This window comes from Sinohyriopsis cumingii, chromosome 9, assembly GCF_028554795.1.
Source record: "Sinohyriopsis cumingii isolate HCF-2022 chromosome 9, ASM2855479v2, whole genome shotgun sequence".
NCBI lineage: Eukaryota > Metazoa > Mollusca > Bivalvia > Unionida > Unionidae > Sinohyriopsis > Sinohyriopsis cumingii.
Genome location: NC_142969.1, coordinates 97356776 through 97383098, shown reverse-complemented (window position 1 = coordinate 97383098; position 26323 = coordinate 97356776). Strand labels below are relative to the sequence as shown.

Genomic DNA, 26323 nt, shown 5'->3' with positions numbered 1-26323 from the left:
CTTTCCACAGCAAAAGTGCCACAGTTACGAGCGTCAAATGTACTTGCTCTCCAGTAAGCCAACACTCAACGTTCTACATCAAAAAACATCTCAGATTGGTTGCAGAGCAGCGGTTAAATTCACAAAGGATATGAAACAATTCAGAGGCGTATAGCCACCACTAATCGTTATTTTTCACGTTGAGAAACAGCGAAAAGAAAACTGTTCGAAATAACGAAAATGTATAATTTATTTCAAAAAGCATATATTCGTTATGGCTTAAAACAATTTTTGAAGAAACATAAATCATTAATCTTTTCGATATTGCGAAAACATTCTTCCCGCATGGGCAACTAAAGATGCTTGTTATTTCGAAAACAACTTTATCGCTTACATGAAGGCAATATGCCGACCTTGAATCTCATCTCGTATAAAACACTTATAATATTTAGTAAGCTATTTCTTACATTTCTAAGACATGCGAAACATGGTTGAGCGTCAAGATTTGCGGCAGTAAAATTCACTAAACACATTTAAACGCCATTGAAAAGCAATGCTTCTTCCTGCTAGTAGTGCCAAAGAGAATTATATTTTATGCTCTATCTCAACAATACTATCAAAAGTGTTTTGCAACAGGGATAACAATCACGTATTTGAGGATTCCGAGACTTAGCCTGTCAAATTCAGCTTGTGGCACTATCGCCGTTATCTTTCTTATATCCTCGTGTTCTACCCCTTGTTTACATAATTGAGGAATGTATTTTACTTGGTGATATTCAAAAGTTCCAAAACGTTTAATTTTTCCTTGTTATTAATTTTGAGTATTCAAAATTATTTTTTTATGCAGAAGACCGAAATAATGTAAATCAACGTGTCCTATAATAGATAATGATCCTAGCGTGTCCTTGATTGTTATGTGCATGTTTTAGCTAACTCAAATGTTCATACCGTAACCGGAAGTAAACTACAATCTCCCTGATGATAGTAAGCTTTAGAATGAAAAGTTTTCTCAGCACCAACAAATAAATAGGCACCAAATCGTGCAAAGAATTAATCTAGAGAACAATATACACCTGGAGACAAGTACAAAATTTATCGAAACGGTATTAAAACACTAAAAACAATGCCCTCTAAGCTTGCATGACGAACTGTTCAAAATATCTGGTATGTAAAATATTATATCGAAAAAAAATATATGAAGCGCCAGATATGGTGAGATTATAAAAGCAGTACAATATCTAAATTGTATTGATCAAATAGAATCACTACAATACCCGGATGTCCATAAATTTTGGAGTTGTTGTTCCTTTTTACCTGCGTTAATAAGAAGAATTGAATAAACAGGTGTTAACCTTGTATGGAACAGACCTGCGCTTGGATTGGAAAATGGAAAATTACATTTTAACATTTTATACTGAACCATGACGGCTTATATTATAAATTACTAAACTCTACAATTCCGATTGTTAATCTTTGTGTGGTATATGTTCTCTGTTACCCATGGGTTGTCTTATTTTATTATTTCTTGCTTATTTATTTTTGCCGTATATGCATCAACATACTGTCTAACCTTGATAGTTTTTCCATCTTCAGAAATCTCCATTTTTTTAGATGTTCTAAAATATCGCCTGGCAATAGGTATTCTCAATGATTGTTCCGGCATATGGAAGTTACCTTCGCCTTATAAACCTTCTCGATCCAATTAGTTTGATTAAAGGTATTTTAAAAAAAAAAAAAACGAAGGAAAGGCGTTGTTTTCATACCTCTGCTTTTATTTGTCCATTATGCTCAGTCACACGACAATGTTCAAACTTACGGCAAAAATGTGTGACCCTCGCACAGCTTCTGCGTACCTCACGTAGGTATTATAGTGATGGAACGATACTGTACCGTTCCAAAAATGACAATTACGTCGTAGTAAACGTCAGTTCATGACACGGCATGCTAATGAGAAACGAGTTACTAGTATAAGTATATGAACCTGAACAAAATAGAGGTAGATAAAATACATAATCACAAAATGCGATAAATAAGCTATAAACGAACATAGCGTGATAACATTTAATACCAAAATAAAGCATATTCCTATTTCTAATTAGATACATTAAGGTTTGGTCACCATTTCATTCTAAGTAAAATAATTTTCAAACTAGGAAAGCATCATAATATACTCGCTAATAAATCAAGTCAAACTGCTAACAACAAAGATCCCGAGGCTTAATGCGCATGCTGATTAGGGTCTAGGTTGTTTATTTTACTGATTACTACCAACAAACTGCACAGATCGAGATTTGCCGGCGCTTTATGCGATGGCAAATATTGGTCTGTGCAAGCGAGTAGATACGGTAAGCAGTGATTTTCATTTTTACACAACCACCGTTACCACATAACAGTAAGATTGGCATTAGAATATATATAGCCATTATTTACATCAACCAATCACTTTCAGAGTATATGTTTTGTCCCTTATAGCCGCGGTAACTCAGTGTGAGGAGCGTATGATCAGGCCTGATCGGTCTGGCTGCCTCTGTGTCCTTACGAAAGACACTCAGCTTCTGTGTCCTCTGGAGGTGATATAGCCAATATCGTTTTAAAACCTGCTGATAAAACTAACAATAAAACAACCTTTATATCAAGAACAAACAAAGACAAGTAAGCACGGACAGAGAGTTTCTTGTCATACCCGTTATTTCCCTATGTCCTGGGTGGCTTACTGGTCTAAGTCGATCACTTTAACAATTGCTCACATCTCACCTCTGTCCGCGTTGGATCGAGTTTCGGGGCCGGCCACCGTGGGCATGCCAAAAAGGCTTGCCAGTAGCTTTCGATGGTCGGCGGTTCTTCCCGGGGCTTTCAGGTTCTTCCTCCACCTCATATACCGGCCGCCATGTATGGCCTATCACGTGCTGAAATATGGCGTTAAACCCACGACGATTGTTATTTTTCATAAAAGAGCAATGATAAAGAAAACAACGAGACAAAGAGGAACCGATGGTCAAATTCTGTCGTCTCCGTTCTTTTTTTGAATGATGCAGTAATGAAGCACACACAGAGACAAAGAAAAACGGATAGTCTATTTCTTGTTTTCTCCGTTTTTTATTTCAATGGTGCCTTAATGAAGCACACACATTGACCAAGTGAAACGGACAGTCTGTTTCTTGTTATACCCTTTCTTTCTCCCAAAAGTGCAATAAAAACATGCATATATATACTACACATACAATGACGATATATCATCCATAGTCAAAACAAAAGATCAGACAAAACCATAAAATAACATCAGCATATATATAATACATTGACTTTACTGAATCAATAACACCTTATCTGGTTTATGAAGAAGGCAAAATATATGAGAATAGTTCGTCTTTCATTAAAAAAAATGCGCCTAGCAGGTTTGTTTTCTCGACATATCATCATCACAACGTCTACAATAACAATGTATATAGCTCACCCATTCTCTTTCTTAAAGACTAGCATTCGATTAAACATTAATTCTCATACCAATAAAAAGATATAAAAAAAACAGTGAGAGATTGATTAACCATAAAGCTGTAGTATTCTAGAGGTGTCAAAAAGGCATATACACCCTCTGTTGCACGTATGGCTAAACTGGACACTTCTCAGTAGTTGTCATGGGCCCTTAATTTCATGAGATTTAGGTATAGTTTTCTTCCGAAAAATGCAAACAGTGTCAAAATTTAATATAGCTAATTTACAATGCCATATAGGTGCATTTTTAGTTATTCACTATTATGTGATCTAAACCACATTAATCACCACAGATGTGCTTAGTTGAAAGCACAAACATCAGCCATGGACCATGGCACAATAAATATAAAGTGCTATGACATTGTTAGAAAAATGACCGATCGTTTTAGAAGCCAAACTTCTACATTTATTTTACACCAACCGTGATTACAATGTCAGTACATATGACAACAATTCCGTGATTACAATGTCAGTACATATGACAACAATTTCGTGATTACAATGTCAGTACATATGACAACAATTCCGAGATTACAATGTCAGTACATACGACAACATTTCCGTGATTACAATGTCAGTACATATGACAACAATTTCGTGATTACAATGTCAGTACATATGACAACAATTCCGCGATTACAATGTCAGTACATACGACAACATTTCCGTGATTACAATGTCAGTACATATGACAACAATTCCGTGATTACAATGTCAGTACATATGACAACAATTCCGTGATTACAATGTCAGTACATATGACAACAATTCCGTGATTACAATGTCAGTACATATGACAACAATTCCGTGATTACAATGTCAGTACATATGACAACATTTCCGTGATTACAATGTCAGTACATATGACAACAATTCCGTGATTACAATGTCAGTACATATGACAACAATTTCGTGATTACAATGTCAGTACATATGACAACAATTCCGCGATTACAATGTCAGTACATATGACAACCATTCCGTGATTACAATGTCAGTACATATGACAACATTTCCGTGATTACAATGTCAGTACATATGACAACAATTTCGCAGGACAAAAGCAGTCTATACTATATAATATATATATATATATATATATATATATATATATATATATATATATATATATATATATATATATATATATATATATATATATTCTATCCTAGAGAGAGAGAGAGAGAGAGAGAGAGAGAGAGAGAGAGAGCAAAGGTTTATAAAAAGAGCACACTGTCTGCAGTTAGCATGGCATGAGAATGGTTCTTATTTTAGTAAAAAAGAAAAAAAGATATGAAAGATAAAATTCGGTACCCATCTCAAAGGAGTATGGCTGTATCATTGTGTGCCTTTTTTATGCCTCATCCTAAGACACTTCTACAAACAACGCTATCTACATTAAATAAATGAATGATACATACATTTGAGATAGTATAATCTTAATGGCAGATGCTAAGATTAGAAACAATTTGACGTACTTCTATGAATTGCAGTTCAATCATGTATCTGCTACAGAACGTTACATAGTTACCTGCTTTTTTATCAAACAACTCTTAAGTACCTACTAATGGTTCGTCCGTGATTGTCACGTTCTGTCATTAGAAGGCTGCCGTACAGCTTAATTGTATTCTTACGTCCCTGCAACACTGTTGCAAGGTAGTAATGTTTGTTCTGTGGTCGATCTAGCAGACGTTATGTTTTCTTCATCTCAAAGAAGAAACGATGTTGCTTGACAATGTAATAACAGCCAAGTGGGTGGTGATCTGTAAAGCGTTTTCTGGACCCTGCATTTGACTTGGCGACCCTTAGTTATCAGGGAGTGAGATGCCCTCTGAGGTAGGTGAATTGGGAAGAAGTCTGAGTGGCTCAGGACCGACATGCTTGGGACAGGTATGGCTGAACGTGCAGCATATATGGCCAATCTGAAATAAATCGATTAGTCACTTAAAATAATAAATAATCAAGATGGACATTTTCTCGTGCAACCCGTGCACTGGATGCAGTTTGACATACTCATTTGGTATAATATATACACTAAAATGTGATCGTAATTGATATAAATCTATAATATTTTAAAAGTCCTGTAGTTATGAAATTGTAGAATTGAAACTTTATGAAATCGTATAGAAAGTTGTATTCGCTTGTTGTTTAGGTGGTCCTCTACATTTTCGTATTTTGCATAGGGTTATATTTTTCAACAAAAAAAAAAACTTTTCCCAGTTTTCCTCACTGCTTATAATGGCCATATAAAAAAGACCTTGCATATCTTGTTTTGACTTTTTAAAAGAACGTTTAATTCCCTTTATTTTGGAGTATGATTGATGGCTGTAGTATGGGTTATAGAGTATAGAGCTTGGCCTTAATTCAGATGTGAACGTATACAAAACTGCTAGCCCCGCTTGGTCATTTTCACTTCGTGGACATGAGAGGTAAATTGTGAAAAGAACCAATAACTTGTCTTACATTTATATATTTGTTTATTCATTCATTGTGCTTTCAGAACCTAGTAATTTATAGTCCAGCTAAATGCGTTTTCTCTAATTTAATAAAAGGTAAAGATGGTGCACTTGAGACCAGTTCAGGCTCATTTTTCGAGCACATGGGAAAAGCAATTTTGGCTAGCTGCGTGCTTAAATCGTGTACAATATTCTCAAGCATGATATCCAAAGAAACTTCTGCCAGAGTACATGAAAGTAACATAGTGGTATGCCAACATTCTCTCCATTGTACATGTTGCAGATGCAAATGGATTTCACCTTACACCTCTCACTCTCTCGTAAGTTCATAATAAATGTAGAGTGCCCCCTTAATTAAAACAGAAGGATGTAAAATGTCAATGTTTTCTCGGCCAAATAGGCGCAATTTTTGTTTATTTCATCTCTTCATATCAGTGTGTGCATTAGATAGGCACAAAAACGAGCCGACAACCCAAGACGAACCCTTGCAGTATTTCTTGATCTAAGATGGCTTAATTTGTAGAATAAAATGAGAGAGGTCCCACATCTATGGTAATAGTGACATACTATTGAATGCTTATATATACAATTGATGAAAATAATGATAGTCAGAGGTCAATTACAATCCAACAGCAGGAGGAAGGACTGTATAGCTTAGTAGGTTTCTTTACCTTACAATCACATCTTGTACAAAGGTCGGTATCCAAAATCCAGCTCTCTCCATGTCGAAATCTTTGACCTTTGTACATGCAGGTGAAGGTTGAGAGGTCAGCCCCGCCTACCTCGTGGTGCTGGTTTAAGCAGGGGTTATCATCCATGCACCGTGGACAGCAATCTCCTGCTTCCTGGATGTAGTTTGTGCAGTGGCGGACCGGACATTCGAGTGGCCAACAGTCAATCTCTCCATGCTAAAATAAGGTAACACAGACTAACTGTAGTCTACGAAAGCTTTGACACAGAGGTGCTACTGACATACTGTCAGAATAATGGACTTACAAGGAGCAAAATACGTGCCATGGTAATACACGTTATCTACGTTGATTGTGTGCATGCTTCTACGTTACGATATTTATTTGAGTTAAATGTAAAAACGACATACCGTCCCCACCCCAACCCCTCTCGCATAAAACCACAAAGCAATAAACTATAAACAAAGTTCATCAAGTTTGGAAAAACTTAGAGAAAAAAGTATTTCTCGATCTCTCTTACGAAAAGTATAATAATATCCGAGAAAAGAGATTACTTAAGATATTTTTAAGTCTACACTATTGAAATGTATTATAAATGATTCACAAATACACTCTCATGATAATAATTTTAAGAGTTTATGTAATGTGTCATGATCCATAAAGCTTTCGACTTGCCTCTCTTACGATGTTTCATGCTAGGTAGCGTTTCTTGAGGTTGTACACCAGTAGTTAGCTTATGTGTCAATAGGCCAGTTGAGGTCGGAAACCAGTAGTTAGATTCTGTGTCAACAGGCCAGGCCGTAAATCAATAGTTATATTCTGTGTCAATAGGCAAATTATAGAATATATTGCATATAAAGAGGCCAATGCTCCAAGACCAATGTTCCAAGAATTAAAAGTAGTGTATTGTATTTTGCGTGAATCACCGTGATATGCATCGTTAGAATCGGGAGAAAATACAAACCAGACATTCGCAGGTCTGACACTGGAAGATCCACCGCTCGCCGTTACCTTTCCATAGCATCGTCTCCTGGTGGTGGCACTGGCTTGTCGTGTCACACTGCGGGCAGCACTCTTTATCTACATTCCTGTCACTGCAGTTACATTGTACTCTATGGCACTGAGTTACTCCGTCCTGAGAAGTAACGAAAACAAAAGGAAACAGTAAATTACGTTTAAGGGAAACTCTGGTTGAGCCATATTAAATTGCTTAAGCGAATACATTTGTTGATAATTTAGACTCTAGTAAAATGGCACTGAAGTAACATAGTTTGTTGGCAAAAAAGGACACGTTTTTGTTATTATTTGAATTTTTTCTTCTTTTTGACACAACATTGATAAGCATTCAAAACTAATCTTGAAAAAGAATAAAGCCAGAAGGGGGAAGAAACTTGTAATGTGTCTAAGCTTTCTTCCAGCAGTTACCTTAAGCTTTTTAGAACATTTGGTGAACTTTTGAATTTCGTCTAATGTCTACCAATATAACATGAAGTCCAGACTCAATCCTGCCATCTGACTCGCTGAACTTTAAAGTCAGGCTTACAAATGACCAATCAAATATATTTAGTCTTGACTTAATTTAAGAGCTGTTTAGTGACAATAAAATCCTCACTATTAATGTGAATTGTCTACTTATCACTGGGAATCTGTACAATTAGCATTACAAACATGGTAGATGGTAATTCAATTTCAGTAGATTGACTTACAAAGCACGTGCACTGCATACACTTGTCAAATCTCGATCGCCAGGTTGAGTCATTTTTGTGTTCTGATCCCTCAGATATGCAGTCTGAAGAGAAATTTAGAAGAAAAAAAACGTCCCTAAGTAATACATCAATCTCCAACAAAAAGAAAATGTTGCAGTAATGACACTTCAACAAAATGCACTTGTAAATATTTACTATTATCTGTTTCGCAAAAGGTTCCAGGTTATACGAGCCAGTCTGCTGAATATATGTACTATTACAAGAGCCAGTCTGCTGCTCGTATATATGTTTGTGTGTGTGAGTATATATATATATATATATATATATATATATATATATATATATATATATATATATATATATATATATATATATATATATATAGGCGGATATCCAGTAAGATCATTTTTCTTTCATAGATAGAAAAAAAAAAAAAAATATATATATATATATATATATATATATATATATATATATATATATATATATATATATATATATATATATATATATATAGAGAGAGAGAGAGAGAGAGAGAGAGAGAGAGAGAGAGAGAGAGAGAGATAGATAGATAGATAGATAGATAGATTACTAGATTTGCATGGATTGATAATAATGGAAGACACTTCAGGAAACAAAGTAATTGAATTTTTTGCTGTATTTCAAAATAATTATAAAACCCTAGATTCATCAATACACAAAAACAATATCAATGCACAAATAGCACCGCCCAGCGACCTTTGAACTTCGTCGCGCGCTTGATATTAGTTTTGAAAAACAAATTCGTTTTGGTCTACTTAAAATTGAAATTTAGTCATATTTTGAATGAATACGCATAGAAAAATAAACGTTTCTACTTGCTCTAGAATTGGTGACTTTTTTTTCTGTTGATCCAAGTCAGTTCTGCTTTTCTGCTTATAATGGACTTGATTTATTGGGTCAGTTCAGTGAAATATCGAGAATGTGATTTTAGTTGCAAATCTATGCGCAATTACATTATAATTTAAGTGTGCATCATGATTTCCACAACATGGGTCATGTCATTCGGATTTGCATAACTAAGAAAGTATATTTAGAGGATATTCAAGGTACATTTATGTAAGTATATGTATTACTATTCTTATCACCAGCTAAAGAAGACATATAATTATGCCCTGTCGCTTGTATGCTGGAGGAACCTCTGATATGACCTGTATCATACATTGTATGTTTACTCTCACTAGCCCAACATTATATCAAATAGTTAAACAGGGAAAATTGCAAAGCATCAGTTGCGTGACAGTCCATTTAGTCATGGGAAATAAGACATTTATTGGTTATTTGGGTATATAGTTTCCTATCAAAACATTCAGTTGCATTTATTTTCTCAAATTTAGTGTTTTGACTTACTTGTAAAATGGTCGTATGATTATTGTGAATATCACGTTCATTCGTTTGCTTCTTTGAAGGTTTCATTTGTGACTCAGTGAACTCGTCCAGATCGTTAATTTTACCATATTAACTTTCAATAAGAAAAAAACAGCTTGTTTAGTTCATCCACAAATAAATCTAATAAACCAAAAGCTAACGCGTGTACTAAATAAGCGTACATTATTTGTTTACAAAAGACTTCCTAATACACTATAACCTTTTTAGACACACGTGTCGTGCAGTATGAAAAAGTGTGGAAAATACTGAACGATTCTGACAATGTAAACTTGACAGAGACAAAAATGAGCATATGATATATATATATATATATATATATATATATATATATATATATATATATATATATATATATATATATATATATATGGCTATTTGTTATTGGCCAAATTTATGTTCTGAATGAAAATATTATGCACAGAGTCTCTGGAATCTCATGGGTATCTAAATTGAACCAGCAGCCATCACAACTCAGTCGACGAGTGTTAGTACTAATTGCTAAATAGCAAAAGCAAATCATTTTAACGAAAAATGTAATAAAGTTGTTTTTGCAAAGAAATACCCAGGATGTTTGCATCGATCGTAGTTTTTTTTTTAAATTCATCTCTTTCTAAACTGGGTTTGTATATTTCTAGTCATTGCTAAACATATTTCTCAAGTTATTTAACAACATGGTTTGTATCTTTTAAGCTGAAAATGATATCAGAAAGCAGAATTTAAAAAAGAGCTTTCTTGAATTTTGAGCGAATGAGACTTTTGTTAGAATTGCCTACAAAACACGGACAAACGGACAAACTGAAATATACATTGTCCGATGAAATAATAAAATCCGCGAGAACTTGGAGAATAAAGGCACAGTAAGAAAGACAGGTAATACTAGAAAATGAAACAGATAGACCTACTCTTCACGCAAGCCACTTCCTGTTCACACTCGCAGGTGTAATCCCCCTCATTGTTGTTGCAAATTGTGGACGGGGGACACGTATTACCATTACCTTCCCCAATGCATTCATTCGTGTCTGAAACGCAAGTATTACACATGTCACTGTCATTTTAATTGTTCATTAATTTACTATAAATATGAATTCTTTCTTCCTCTCCAATGTTTTTATTCAAGGTGTGTCTTAAATACATGCATGCAAGGTGTGTCTGGAATACACCCACAAAGTGTGCCTTAGATACATGTATACAAAGTGTGTATGAAGTACGTGTATGAAACGTGTATGGAGTGCATGTATGCAACGTGTGTATGGAGTACATTTATACCAGGTGTGTCTGGAGTACATCTATACACTGTGTATGGAGTGCTTGTATGTAAAATGTGTGGCGTGCATGTAGGCAACATGTGTCTGGAATGCATGTATGCAAGGTGTATAAAGAGTGATTATATGCAATGCGTGTATGGAGTACATGCATGAAAGGTGTGTCTGGAGTAAATGCATGCAATGCGTGTATGGAGTACATGCATGAAAGGTGTGTCTGGAGTAAATGCATGCAATGCGTGTATGGAGTACATGCATGAAAGGTGTGTCTGGAGTAAATGCATGCAATGTGTGTATTGAGTACATATGTGCTAAGTGTGTCTGCAGTACATATATGCAAGGTGTGTACTGAGTACATATTTGAAATGTGCATCTGGAGGACACGTGTGCAAGTTGTATATTGGGTATATGCATGCAATGTGTGTATGGAGTACATGTATGCAAGGTGTGTATGGGATGCTTGTATGAAAGGTGATAATGGAGTACATGCGGGAAAAGTGTGTCTGTAGTACATTTGTGCAAGGTGTGTATGGAGTACAATGTATACCAAATGTGTATGTGATATTTGTATGAAATGTGTGTTTGGAACGTGTGCATGCATGGTGCTTGTATGCCAGATGTGTCTGAAGTACATGTGTGCAAGTGCGTATCTAGTGCTTGTATGTCAGGTGTGTCTGGAGTACATGTATACAAGGCGTGCAGTGCATGTATGCAATATTTCATGGAGTACATGTATGCATGGTGTGTTTTGAATACATATATGCAAGGTGTGCCTGTAATACATGTTTATGTGTTTAAATAATTTTCATTTGTGATAATATAAAATAAATTGTGCTGAGTTGCAAGTTACCGAAACATGATTTTTGCCCTCCAGTGATACAGATCTATATGGATGTCGTCCTAATTACAATATGATTACATAAAGCAGGTTGTCATTCGACTGATTTCGTCTTAATTACAATATGATACCATTAAGCAGGTTGTCAATCGATTGATTTTGTCTTAATTACAATATGATACCATTAAGCAGGTTGTCAATCGACTGATTTCGTCTTAATTACAATATGATACCATTAAGCCATTAAGCAGGTTGTCAATTGATTGATTTCGTCTTAATTACAATATGATACCATTAAGCAGGTTGTCAATCGATTGATTTCGTCTTAATTACAATATGATGTCATTAAGCCGGTTGTCAATCGATGGATTTCGTCTTAATTACAATATGATTCCATCAAGCAGGTTGCCAATCGATTGATTTCGTCTTAATTACAATATGATACCATTAAGCAGGTTGTCAGTCGATTGATTTCGTCTTAATTACAATATGATACCTTTAAGCAGGCTGTCAATCAATGGATTTCGGCTTAATTACAATATGATGCCATAAAACAGGTTGTCAATCAATTATTTCGTCTTAATTACAATATGATACTATTAAGCAGGTTGTCAATCAATTGATTTCGTCTTAATTAAAATATGATACCATTAAGCAGGTTGTCAATCGATTGATTTCGTCTTAATTACAGTATGATACCATTAAGCAGGTTTTCAATCGATGGATTTCGTCGTAATTACAATATGATACCATTAAGCAGTCTGTCAATCGATGGATTTCGACTTCATGACAATATGATGCCATTAAGCAGGCTGTCAATCGATGGATTTCGGCTTAATTTCAATATTATACCATTAAACAGGCTGTCAATCGATGTATTTCGGCTTAATTACAATATGATACCATTAAGCAGGTTGTCAATCGATGGATTTCGTCTTAATTACAATATGATTCCATTAAGCAGGTTGCCAATCGATTGATTTCGTCTTAATTACAATATGATACCATTAAGCAGGTTGTCAGTCGATTGATTTCGTCTTAATTACAATATGATACCTTTAAGCAGGCTGTCAATCAATGGATTTCGGCTTAATTACAATATGATACCATAAAACAGGTTGTCAATCAATTATTTCGTCTTAATTACAATATTATACCATTAAGCAGGCTGTCAGTCGATGTATTTCGGCTTAATTACAATATGATACCATTAGGCAGGCTGTCAATCGATGGATTTCGACTTATTTACAATATGATACTATCAAGCAGGATGTCAATCGATGGATTTCGGCTTAAATCATTAGATCTCTATTCACCTCCTAGCAATGCTGATTTTGAACATTTGATAAAATAAATGATAGGTCAAAACAGTGGTTTATGGCACAGAATGCTACCAACACGGGTGTAATTAAATGATCCGTCAAACCAGTGGCATATGACACTGATTGCTACTAACACGGAAGTAATGTTTTCCCCAAAAGATTAAAAATAGCCTACACTTTGTTAAATTCTTATAGACACCTTCGTTTCACAATTCAAAAAGATTTTAATTAGAACGAACATAATGAAGATTGTCATGATTATATTGTCATAAACTAAACAACCGAAAAATCAAAAAAAAATTAATTTTGTAAAACTTAAAAATTATTTAATTATCAATGTTATAAAATGATAATTTGAGAGGATCATACAGTATGAATTAAATCCAAACACTAATCCTAAAACTTTATATTCAAATCCAAAATAACCGAATGTTCTGAATGCATTTCAGATCCTCAAATGGACTGATCTACCAACAATCCTTATGTATGAAAATGGCATTTTCCTGAACTCCATTATATAATTCACAATAGTCCCGGACTATTATTTAGTCCAATAAACACTGTGCAATTCCGATGAATAATTCTAACAAATGTCTCCTCTCAGACTATTTAAATACAGCATTAAATATATCTGCAGACTGACATTAACACAAGAACGTATTAAATAAGAACACAAAATAGGAATTAAATCAATTGTTCAGTTCCCTCCTTGTATACAATACGGCGCTAAAGCGCATTTTTCTTCCACTCATTACGTGACATCTAGCAAAGAATCCACCTGACCGACCCAACCAATGGAAATAACTTAATTATTTTAAGAACCCACCTGACTGACCTATCCAATGAGAAACGACCCCAAACTAGCAATCAGGTTTCTTATTAAATATCATTGTTGATGATCATAAACATCTTCGCAAACACCTATTCAGATAGTATTTGCAATCTACAGGCACTCTTAATATCTAAAAATAGAATATAGACCCGTGTGCAAAATTTGGTAGTCAATATCTTCATTATAGATAATAACTACAGGCATAAACATAAATCACAAAAAATATAGATATACATTACAAGATATAGCCAAAATAGGAAATTAAAGATCTGGCGTTGTTGAGAGCATTAAAGTGGGTTGTTTTTCAGAGCACCTGTTTTAGAACTGTACCTGACGTACTTTGGACACGTTCTGGTATTGTTTCGGATGGTTCTAAAGAGAAGAAGTATACTAAAATACAAAAGCTAAGTTTGAAGCTGCGCATTTTCGCTGGTTTATTAAGTTACGCAAGTAAATAATGTTTATATTTAGAAAAGGTTTGAGTCCCTTGAGTGAAATAAGAATTAGTTGAAAACCTACAACGTTCAGCAGGGTTACCCATCCAGTGTCAGTTTGTGGTACAATCTCTCAGAAGATACATGTCAGATTATATCGCTAGCGAAATTGTTTTTAAAGAAAACTGCCTCCAGAACTGAATAATTTCGAAAATATTTCGCATGGAGGGATAAAAAAAGTATCGATTATAGACACAAAGCTGAGGAATAATTGCAGTCCCACATGACATCATCTCTACAGTCTTATGTTACTCTCTCGTCTGTGTAGGTAGAGAAATAACCGAAGTGAATGAACATTATTGCTTTTCAAGTCGCAGTTATGTTAATCAAAGACGCATATTTTAATTACTTGAATTTGAATTTAGATGTGATTGTTTTGATAAGGGAAAGCCAAATTAACCAGAGCAAAATCAAAATTACAGATTTGGGAAAATACAAATATATCAAAACAATAAAACATTTCAATCACATAATATTGGATCTACATTTTTCTCTTTTCTAAATTCTTATTTGTTCTTTTATTTATTATCTCTTTTCAATATCGTCATTACAATGAATATTTATTAAATTACTTTTGCACATATGCCAGATTACTAAAACACTTTTGTATCAAAAAGCATTTCCTCGCATCTAGTGATAAATGCACCGCTAGACCCTTTAATCTAAACTGCAATAAAACTATGTTCATGTATAATTTATTTCTATCTGCGAAATGCTTGCAAACAATATCTTTATTGAAATGCAGTTTGACACATCTTGTTTGCTTTTTAACTTAATTTTCCAAAACGATTTCATAACGTCTTAGAGGGACGCAGGAGGTTTGAAACTTAGAAGAAACTTCCTTTGTAATATTTAGTACGTAAATGTATATAGTTGTATATTTAACTAATTGTGTATTCAACTAATTGTATATTTAACTAATTGTATATTCAACGCAGCAAAATGTTTTTTTAAAACAAAAACCGTTAAGAACATCTAATTAACACTATTCCAGTGGTGTAAGTCTCTTACCGTGTATCCACTATACATACTAATATGCGAATGAAGTTAGTTTGGCACACTCAGTCTCAAATATATATGAAGTCCCCCCCCCCCATCTTTAAAATCATTCATCACCTGCATATACATATAACGTAAAACAATGAAACGGTTATGTCTATTGAAAGTGTGTGTGACAAGTTCAGGGCAGTATCGCATCCTTGTAGATTTATTGTAGATGAAACCTTCTTCTTGTTCTGTCCATTCATGCGCAAACCTGCTCGGATATTAATTAATCAGTACAATAAAATTGTTGAACTCATTCTCACTACCTGTCTGTTGTACCAGCATTCTTAAGAAATGCAGGTGGTCTGGTAATGGCATTCTGTTTAGTATTCCATAGAACCATTCTGGTTCTATTTTTGGTCCCAAGCTATTTTATGATAAATCCCCTTGCCAATCCTGTTGATGCCTTATAAATATTTAATGAGGCCTGGGAAGATGCAAGTGATTCATGGAAATGTCTGAAAAGGATTGCTGCTGAGACTGCTGAATGGAGAAGAACTGTATTAGCTATAATGCAACAAGTCGTTCTTACACAAGCTGTATCAGTGTATCTTGATTATTCAACTTTGCCCAGAAAGAAGCAGAGCTCCATGGAAAGGACTGTTATCGAGAATGTACAGAAATGTGAATGATAAAACATTACTCTCTAGGAGTGCAATAACGTCCCGTGTATGATTAACACAGCTGGAAATGTTGGGGGTAACTTGTAGGGGGAAAATTCATACAATGGCAAAATACTACCAAATAAAATGCTTATTTCGTTGATGAGAAAATATTGGCATGGAGTAACATCGAATGTACGTTTCCTTACATTAGAGACGCAAACGTTTGAGCGAAAAACCCACCAACCTGGAACGTATAATTATAAAGATCAGACAAACCCATATTAACAGTATTATCAGTATTCGCGACACCCATAGTGTGTGTGTGTGTGTGTGTGTGTGTGTGTGTGTGTGTGTGATTTGGATTTTTAACGTATTTAACAATTTTTCAGTCGTTTCGCTACGATGTATGCAGTGTGGAAGTTTATAGTGATGTCTAGCACTTGGGCATCACGTCGCAGACATTTAGCATGATGACCCACTCAGTCACATAATCCTGACACCAGGCCGACCAGTCACAACACTAACCCCTTAATGCTGAGTGCCAAGCGAGGCAGCTGCTAGTAATATAAGTTTTAGTATGATTCGGCCGGGGTACGAACCATCGACCTCCCATATCTGAGGCGGACGCTCTAGCCACTTTGGGCACGTGAACGATTAACAACACCCTTACTAACAGTATGATCAGTTTTCGTGACATTACCAATCGACAAAATAAAATTGTTATCTCTGTCATCATAAAAAAGAGAAAAATCTGTATTATCTTGTGTTACAACATTTATATGTTAAATGGGAAAGCATTAAAAAAAAAATGAAATACAGTGTGTCTTGTCAGTTTTGGCCAACAAGTTAGGAAAACTACAAAGTGCCGTATTTACTGAACGACGATCTTTCGATGGAAAAAAAGATAAAAGAACTTTTTTCTCTGCAATTAATGTAACCATATTAACAATTGATACCTTTCGTGTCATTTCCTACTTTGACGTAGCTGAGGCTACCATAAACGGTAGATTCCTGACGGTTTCCTGTCTGGACTTAACTGAGGACACCGTAAACGGCATGTTTCTGACGATTTCCCGCTTTGACGCAGGTGACACCAATATAATCGGTAACTTCCTGGCGAATTGAAGTTGTTTAGGCAATCGGAATTGGTAGCTTGCTGGCTATTTGACGATTTGACCCTGCTGAGGCCACCACAAACAGTAGGATTCTGACGATTTGACCCTGCTGAGGCCACCATAAAGGTTCGGTTTCCGACGAACTGACCTTGTTGAGGCCACCATAAATTTTACGTAACTGACACACCCATAAACGGTAAATTTCTAACGATTCGAAGCAGCCTAGGCCACCTAAAAATGAAGCTTTCTGGTGGTTTGACGTAGCTTACACGACCATAAGCGGTAGGTTTCTGACGATTAAGTGCTTTACAGTGTTTGAAAATAATAGAAATGAAGCAGTAGTTTTATAATTAGCTATGATTTATGCAGAAGTGGCGTAAAGCCAACCAATTTGCACTATATAGAAACCTGGCATTTCTGCTGACACCGTCTTAAGCCTCCAGCATAACGTAACATGATATGGGATTAATGTAGATATGGTAACATCAAGAAGCTATTCACATACGAGACTTCAGTACTTTTGTTTTTGTTTTTTAATTTCAGATATGAAAGGAATGACGTTACATATGAACAGGTAAGTACATCCCTATCAGACAGTTCTCCCTCTCCCCCCCCCCCCCCCCGAGAGGAACCAGAACTAACAAGTACTGAGATCAAAGGAAGTTTATTGATATGGCTTGATATAAACTCAGACGAATGTAATGCGCGTTCTATATCCATAAAACCTCCGTACAAAAAAAATGTAGTTAAAACTGAATGCCTGTCTGGTCTGTCAGAATTTCACTAAAGCACTTCTCTAATCTGCATCAAAGGCGATTATTTCAAAGGTCATAGAGTGTTATAACAAGTTAGTGACGAATAGCATATTTGGGGTAAAATATCGACATTGTAGTAAATGTATTGGGAGGTTAATGCCGAAATCACAAAATATACTGTCAGATATTGCGGTAAAGAATTTGTTATCATATGGACGGATGAACAGTTCTACAACTTAATACGGCCATATTTATCAAACGACACAAGTAACTGTTAGAATCGTTCATGCATTTTTTTAAACGTTTCTCTCTGAATCGCTCTTTCCAGGTTGAATATTGGCGGCACACAAAATATTTTTCTATACATTGCGAGAACTTGCACAAAGGTTCAAAAATCTGAATAATAAAGAGATGAAAGATAAGACTACTTACACCTACCCCCACCTCCACCCCAGAAAAGGAACCACAAAAAAACACAACAAAGTTAAAAACTTAAAACAATTTAGATTGGAACATTACCCAAACAGAGACTTCCGTAGCTGTTGTCTGGCCAGTTGCTATGGAAACCTTCAAGGCAATCACAGTGGTACCAACCAGGATCGTTGACGCAGACAGAGTGACCTCGGCATGCCCAGATACCCAGCGCGCATTCGTCTATGTCTGTAATAATAATAATAATAGCAGAGGTAATTAAACCATGTAGGCGTATTCATAAAGCCCATTATAACTGATTAGTAAAATAATTTTGCCCAAAACATTTTTTTCATTGGAAACTTGTAAGAAGAATTCAACAACATCGGTCCAAAGCATAAATCGAGAGAGGGTATCTGACATAACCTAAGACTGTTAGGTAAATAATTTCCTCTGTATCTACTATCGTGCAATATTTTGGTTGGAAGTTACCAGGATCTAATTTTTTTTCAAACGCTAAGCCTGGTGAGAGAATATTCCTAATTGTTATAGTCAAAGATACTGTTGTCGTTTTCCTAAATGAAATTGAATAACATCATGATGTAATAAGTGGTAGTGTTTGTCATTTGTAGTCTCCATTCTGTTAAATAAAAATACTTTGTAAAATGAGAAATACAAATGTACTTTATTTTCAAGTTTGTTAGCGCTGACTCTGTAAGTTTGAATTTATTCTACAGCTAGTGTTCGATAAAGGAAATAGCGAAGGATGCACGTTAACTTCGAGGTGGAAAAACGTCTATTGTATTATCCAAATATCCGGAATAAATACAACCTCCTAAATCAAAACACCACCTTGATAAATGTGCGTGTGACTCGTGATGCAAGCAAGGAATCAAGCCAGCAGTCTTCATCATGTCCGCCTAAATAGATCCACCTTCGTTCAGAAAAAATGTAAATAGGGATGACAAGACCGTGACAAGAAAAGCAAAGCAAACCTTCTTCCCTTCGTCTTAAATTTGACACATTTTGATCGGAATTCCGATGAAATCAGGACAAAATTGTCATTTTCCTTGGACATAATATGAACTGGTAAATCTCTGCTAAATAGAACCAGACTAGGTCATGAATTTCGTTTAATACATACGGAAGCCAACTATATCAAAACCAAGAATCATGAATTATAACGTATGGACAATCATAATTATCATGAATTATAAAGTATAACACATAAATTATCATAATGATCAGTAATTGTATCGTTTGTCAATTATCAGTAACTGACACATATCACACTTCGGATGAGACACTAAAAACTCAAATTAGGATGTAGAGGATACGTCAGAAGATATTCCAAATGTAAATGGATTAAAACGTCCTCTACAAGTCTGTGGCACCCATTAAAGTTCAAACAAGATTGGGAATATTCTACTTTAAATCGTATTAGTAAAATAGAGGACATTAAGTAAAAATAACAAAAATATCAGTAAATGAAACTTTTGTATAGTATGTTACGCAAAGACTAATATAATAATAGTCTGTCAAAACTAATCGGATTTGAAATTAAAAATTCCCGACCACCGTTAAATATCGTCCTATCTGCATTGTAAATTTATCTTATTTTATTTACAGAATATTTTCAAAACATGAAAAATAATCTATATACTTAATTAATTTGATCTATTCCTACGTTTTATAAAAGTATTATTTATATGCGCAATGTGTTTGTTTCCCGACTCTTGAATTTAATACTATGTACAATTCTAGCAACGATTTTACAAATAGACAGTGTTTAAATTGATGTGATCTGGTATTGTATTTAATTGTTGACCACATACACAATTTTTATTTTCATCATTTTCCTTGTCAATGGATTGCTTGTCTTTCAGTCGAATCTTCTCTTCTTCTCCGCTTCTTCAACTTAATGTTTCAGGTGCAAATAAACAGAAACCAGTCTTACCAAGTTCACAGTTGGGGCCAATGTATCCGTGACGACATTCACACACATTCGGGGCTATGCATCGTCCTCCATTTCGACAGCTGCCAGTGCAAATTGCTGAAAAATTAGGACATTACTGTTTGAATAGTAGATATAACACATTTAAGCAAGTTGGTTTGCTATTTCAATAATGAATGTCACACATTTAAGGAGGACGTTTTTGCTATTTGAATAGTAGATATAACACATTTAAGCAAGTTGGTTTGCTATTTCAATAATGAATGTCACACATTTAAGGAGGATGTTTTTGCTATTTGAATAGTAGATATAACACATTTAAGCAAGTTGGTTTGCTATTTCAATAATGAATGTCACACATTTAAGGAGGATGTTTTTGCTATCTGAATAGTAGATATAACACATGTATATGGGTTGTTTTGTTATCTGTATAGTAGATATAGCACATTTATGCGGGTTGTTTTGTTATTTGTATAGTAGATATAGCACATTTATGCGGGTTGTTTTGTTATTTGAATAATAGGGTTAACACATGTAAGCAGTCAGTTTTGCTATTTGAAACTAAACTGAGAGTTTCGAACGATGGAATCCTGAATCATTGATTTCGACGTTTCAGTCAGTTTCTTTGTTCTGTACTACGTATGGCTGAAAGGTTTAAATCAGTTTCGTTGTTCTGTAGTACGTATAGCTTAAAGTTTCTGTCAGTTTCGTCATTCTGTACTACGTATGCTTAAAGGTCTGAATTTTCATAAAATTTCTTAAGCAGAGTAGTATTTAAGAGAAGAATACGTACGTTCACATGTGTATCCGTCACCATGGTAACTTTCTTTACATTTACACTTGTAGCTTCCATGAGTGTTGATGCAGTCTGCATTTTTGTCACAGGAGTGTGTCCCTTCCAGACATTCGTCAATTTCTGAAGAAGAGAAATGATCTTAATCCAAAAATAAATAATATATTATGGTCGGTTCTGTTACATACGATAGAAATGAAAATGTTTGCACTAATCATAGCAAGGTACATGTGGTGGTTTGGGGTGGCGGGGGAGGGAGAAGCGCGCGCGCATGTGTGTGTGTGTGTGTGTGTGTGTGTGTGTGTGTGTGTGTGTGTGTGTAAAAACGTTCAATATCATTGTAAATTTAAATTACCTAATTTTCGTTACTGACAGTTCACTTATTGATGTTAAAGGGAAAGTGACGTCATGTTGTATCCCGAAGGAGCAGTACATGCGAAAACTCAAATGAGTCTCATGCAGACTGTACCCCTATTCATTACATGATGGCCACAAATATAAACGCGTTACAAAGGCAGATGACCTTGTTACAGCCATGCGTCACAAGGGCAGATGACCTTGTTACAACCAGGCGTCACAAGGCCAGCGTACAGTGTCAATGTGCGCGGTATGCAGCAGAAATTGACGTCAAAGTACAAAGTTTCAAATCGTAGGAATTAAAGATTTCAAAGTCACTCCGAAGTGATATTGTATTAGATGCAGTCCCGCGGTACTGTATTTTTAAATATGGTAACAAAGAAAAATATAGTAACTAATATATACTACCTAGCAAGGAAATTTGCAAACAGCGTTATATCAATAGGATCTTCTGTGACAGTTTTATCTCACAATATTATCTCACAATTGTATCTCACAAAACTTCATAAAAGTACTCTCTATTTATACTTGTCTGAAGAGATCACCTTGATCCACTGGCAGTTTTTTATGTATGCACCATGAGCTTCAGTTCTGAAGCATTTAAAATGTTAAGTTATGCCAAGAAAAATATAACTTTCCTATTACACTGGATTTAAAATTCATTTTATTTATAAAAACATTATATATATATATATATATATATATATATATATATATATATATATATATATATATATATATATATATATATATATATATATATATATATATATATATATGAAATTTGAATTTTTTGTGATTTGTAATTTTTTAACATGGGAAAAAAGTGTTAGGGTCAACAATGAGAAACAGGGACGGTCAGCCGACCGGAAACATACATTTGTGGGCCTTACATATACAAATTTAAAGCTCCTTGAGTGTATTAAGTCATAGACGTAAAACGTTTGTTATGGTTCGTGTAAATTGCACGACGGGATTTTATGAGCTGAAGCTGGTCCATGTTTAAAAGGTCCGGTTGGCAAAACATATATTATTCTACGTAGAAATAGGTCATCATTTCTGCAAGATATCACTATAGTTGGTAGTTACTATAAAATAAATGTGTGTGTGTGTGTGTGCGATTTAGATTTTTTAAAGTAACTTTAACAATTGTTCAATCATATCGCTACAATGTCTGAAATGTGAAAGTTTAAAGTGATGTCTAGCACTGGGGCATCATGCCGCATACATATAGCATGATGTCGCATCTAGTCACACTACCCTTACTCCAGGCCCAAAAGTCGTTACACTAACCTCTTAATGCTGAGCGCCTAGCGAGGCAGCTGTAAGTACCATTTTTATAACTCTTTGGTATGATTCGACCGGAGTTCGATCCCGCAACCTCCCGCATCAGAGGCGGATGCTCTAACAACTAGGCCACCATCGCGGTTTGTCAAATATGCAACATGACCATAAGTTGTATTACAAAATATCTAGCCTGACCATATGCTGTCTTACAAAAGTATAAGATTATTTCTGTTATAATTTATGTGACACTGGAGGAATGTTTCCCATAAGATTAATGCAACATTGCCTTGGATCAAATACGCATGAAATAAACGCAAAATTCCGAATTCTCACTTGTATATGAAACTAACAAACGCGTGAAAGCATAAAATTAAACTGTTTTTTTTTTAAACTGTATAGAAAAAATGCAATTCGTTTATGTTCGCATGCCTGAAAATGTATGAAGAAATACCTCCAAAAATGTGTTTTTTGAAACGAAGCATAGAAAGTTTGACTTCAAAATGAAATCTCTAATGGTTGCTGAACATTTTGAAAGGTAAATTCTAAAAATAGAACTGTCCTTTGACCTAAAATCTATAAATCAGTCCCAGAGATGACTTGGCTATGCTTTTGCCGTGTTTCAGGCTTTTGCCGTATTTCAGGCCTTTGTCGTGTTTCAGGCCTTTGCCGTGTTTCAGGCTTTTCCCGTATTTCACGAATTTTGTCATGTTTCAGGCCTTTGACATATTTCAGGCCTTTGGCGTGTTTCAGGTTTTTGCCGTGTTTCAGGCTTTCCCATATTTTAGGCCTTTGGCGTGTTTCAGGCCTTTGCCGTGTTTCAGGTTTTTCCCTATTTCAGGCATTTTGTCGTGTTTCAGGCCTTTGCCGTGTTTCAGACTTTTGTCGTGTTTCAGGCCTTTGCCGTGTTTCAAGCCTTTGCCAGGTTTCAGGCCTTTGTCGTGTTTCAGGCCTTTGCCGTGTTTCAGGCCTTTTTGTCGGGTTTCTGGCTTTTGTCAGGTTTTATGCCTTTACCGGGTTTCAGGCCTTTGTCGGGTTTCAGGCCAAGAGCAAGGGCATATTAGTGCTAGATTTAATCTTTAAATTGTACAACTATTTCTGGTTCATCGGCAATAATGTTTACTATACTCAGATTTATTGCATTGTAATGATGCCTTTCGGCTGTGATCAAATTAATTATTTTACCTGACCTACAGAGTTTTAACTCAGAAACTGATACGTATCAACACCAGTAAACAAACACACAAATACAAAGAAAGATACGAAAAACAAACAACTTACATAATAGGTTCTGTTACGAACCTTTATCCTCCACACCGGCACACCCACCCACACCACCAATAAAATACGTATCCCTTCTTCAGAAGACAAGAAAGAATATACCTCATTTACTGACGAGAATGTACGACTTTTACACCTGACGTTTATCACCTCATTTGCCTGAGAGATCTATATTGATCGATATCGCTGCAGGTATGTCAGCACTAGCCGGCCTTGTCGTCACTAATTACGGCTTCCGAGAAACATTAAACAACAAATAAAAGGTAACTGCCATTTCTACTTTCCCTTTCTCCGCTGAGAGTCATAAGATGTTGGATTAATTTGTACTGGTTATGTTAACTCTTCGACAAGTTCTCCTTATCTTCCTGGCACAGGGTGATATTTGTCGGTGTTCGAAACAAGATATATGGCAACGATACTCCTTTTCACAGAGACAAGGTCTGATCCTTCAAAACAGTTTTACGACGGCAAGCAAACTCACGGATCGCTAATCCTTTAATGGCAGTTCTATGAAGGCAAGGAACACCTGGCTCGTTAAAGAAGCTACTTTTTTCTAGCATGGACGTAGAGAGTGAGCAGTGACACAGACATGATTCTTTCTAAAAAAAATTGTGTGCTTTATTTCATTATTTTTTCTTGTTTTATTTTTGTGTTAGGCGAGCAGGTGCGTTGACTTTGGGCTTAATGTAGAATCATTTACAAAAATAATTAACTCAAGAAATCCAGACGCAAATGCTATTTCAAGCTGAAATGAACGCTTAAGACCTAACATACATTTAGTTTTAAAGATTACAAATGACAAAACCAGGAGTGAATGACATATTTGTGTATTCTGTTAGGATGGTTGTGTATGGGCGATACATCAAACAGTTTGCCTAAATGCAATTAGTCCGTAAGGAAATTTATGAAATACAAATACTAAATAATACGAAAAAATACTGAGCTTTCAACACAACAAAATTCAAGACTACCTGGCTTATACAATACTGTAATGCTTTCAAAGATGTCTGAAATATTTTAATGTAAAAATCAGCAAGTATCTGTCCTCTGTATTACAGTTGTATTACAAATTCTTTAATACCGGTAGCTTCTGGATTACTACATTTGTTGCTACCATATTGACAGGGTCGTGTAACGATGCTGGATAATGCGTGATAACTACCCACAAGGACAATAGCAGTGAAAACTTTCCAAAACAACATTATTCCATACAGTTTTCTTTCTCGAGGTGGGGGTGCAAATTAGTACTTAACCTCCTGTCATAGCTGAATATTATCAGAGTATGCGAATGGTATGAGCAAACCTGATTTGGGCGGCAGATTGTCTCGACCTAATTTGTTGCAAACAGACTGTCTTCAATGTAAGTACATAATACCATAACATACTATTAAAATTATGTTTGCATGTCTGCCTGTCTCCCAGCTTGCCTGCTTATGGTAACGTTTAGTCTTTGGAGAGAAAAAAAGAACATGCAAAGGAAACATGTACGAAAATATGTTATATTCTTGTGGAAATAGCTGAAGAAATGAATACTGTATTTTTACAGTAGGCATAATTGTGTGCCAGGATAGTAGTGTACCTCTCCGTACAGAGAGGTGTATACAATTTTAACAAATTTGTGCGTAATAATGATATATAAGAAAAATAGTTTCGATTCCGGGGCGCCCGCAGAATTATTTTCAGCTGGGGATGGGCTTGGGGCAAACATATAGTGGTCAGCTATTAAGTTTTACGAATGTAGGCTAAAACATGTACAGAATAGAATTGTGTGGGGGATGTCCTCCCACCTCACTTGTCCCTACGTGTGGGCACCCATATTTCAGTTCTCTTACATTGCTGATAGGAGTGGCATGTGTTAATAACAATATGACTGATGACTTTTGTAAAGAAGCTCGTTCTAATCAGAATGCGTATAGATGGCACACAGTATGTCTGCTTCTCCGCACCATGTTAAGAAATTTGGATCATATTTGGTTCAGGCAGGTTGTTCTCCAGTCTCGTTAAACATAATCACTTTTATTAAGCTGCTATCTTTTAGACTTCCTATGTCACAACAGGTTATTGTGGCGAGGTCTGGAATAATTAAATTATATCAAATATAACAGGTTTCCGCTGCTCTGCGGGACTCTGATTTTAATTCTCTAATTGATTTTAATATATTGCTCACGGAGAAAATTAAGAGGGCTAAGGCCCCTCACCAGTGTTAGGGTCATAAAATAATTATTC

At 35.3% G+C, this 26323-nt stretch overlaps 1 protein-coding gene across 1 annotated transcript in view; it reads right to left on the bottom strand.

Moving 5' to 3' along the window:
* Positions 1-4663: 4663 nt before the first annotated feature.
* The window catches only part of LOC149792295 (protein kinase C-binding protein NELL2a-like), a 174521-nt gene continuing 152861 nt past the window's right edge, over positions 4664-26323 (bottom strand). The window contains 8 exon segments of the mRNA XM_089970859.1: positions 4664-5393; positions 6599-6835; positions 7581-7751; positions 8323-8405; positions 10653-10769; positions 18537-18677; positions 20386-20481; positions 21176-21298. Coding sequence (XP_089826985.1) covers positions 5277-5393; positions 6599-6835; positions 7581-7751; positions 8323-8405; positions 10653-10769; positions 18537-18677; positions 20386-20481; positions 21176-21298 — 1085 coding nt within the window. The 3' untranslated portion in view covers positions 4664-5276.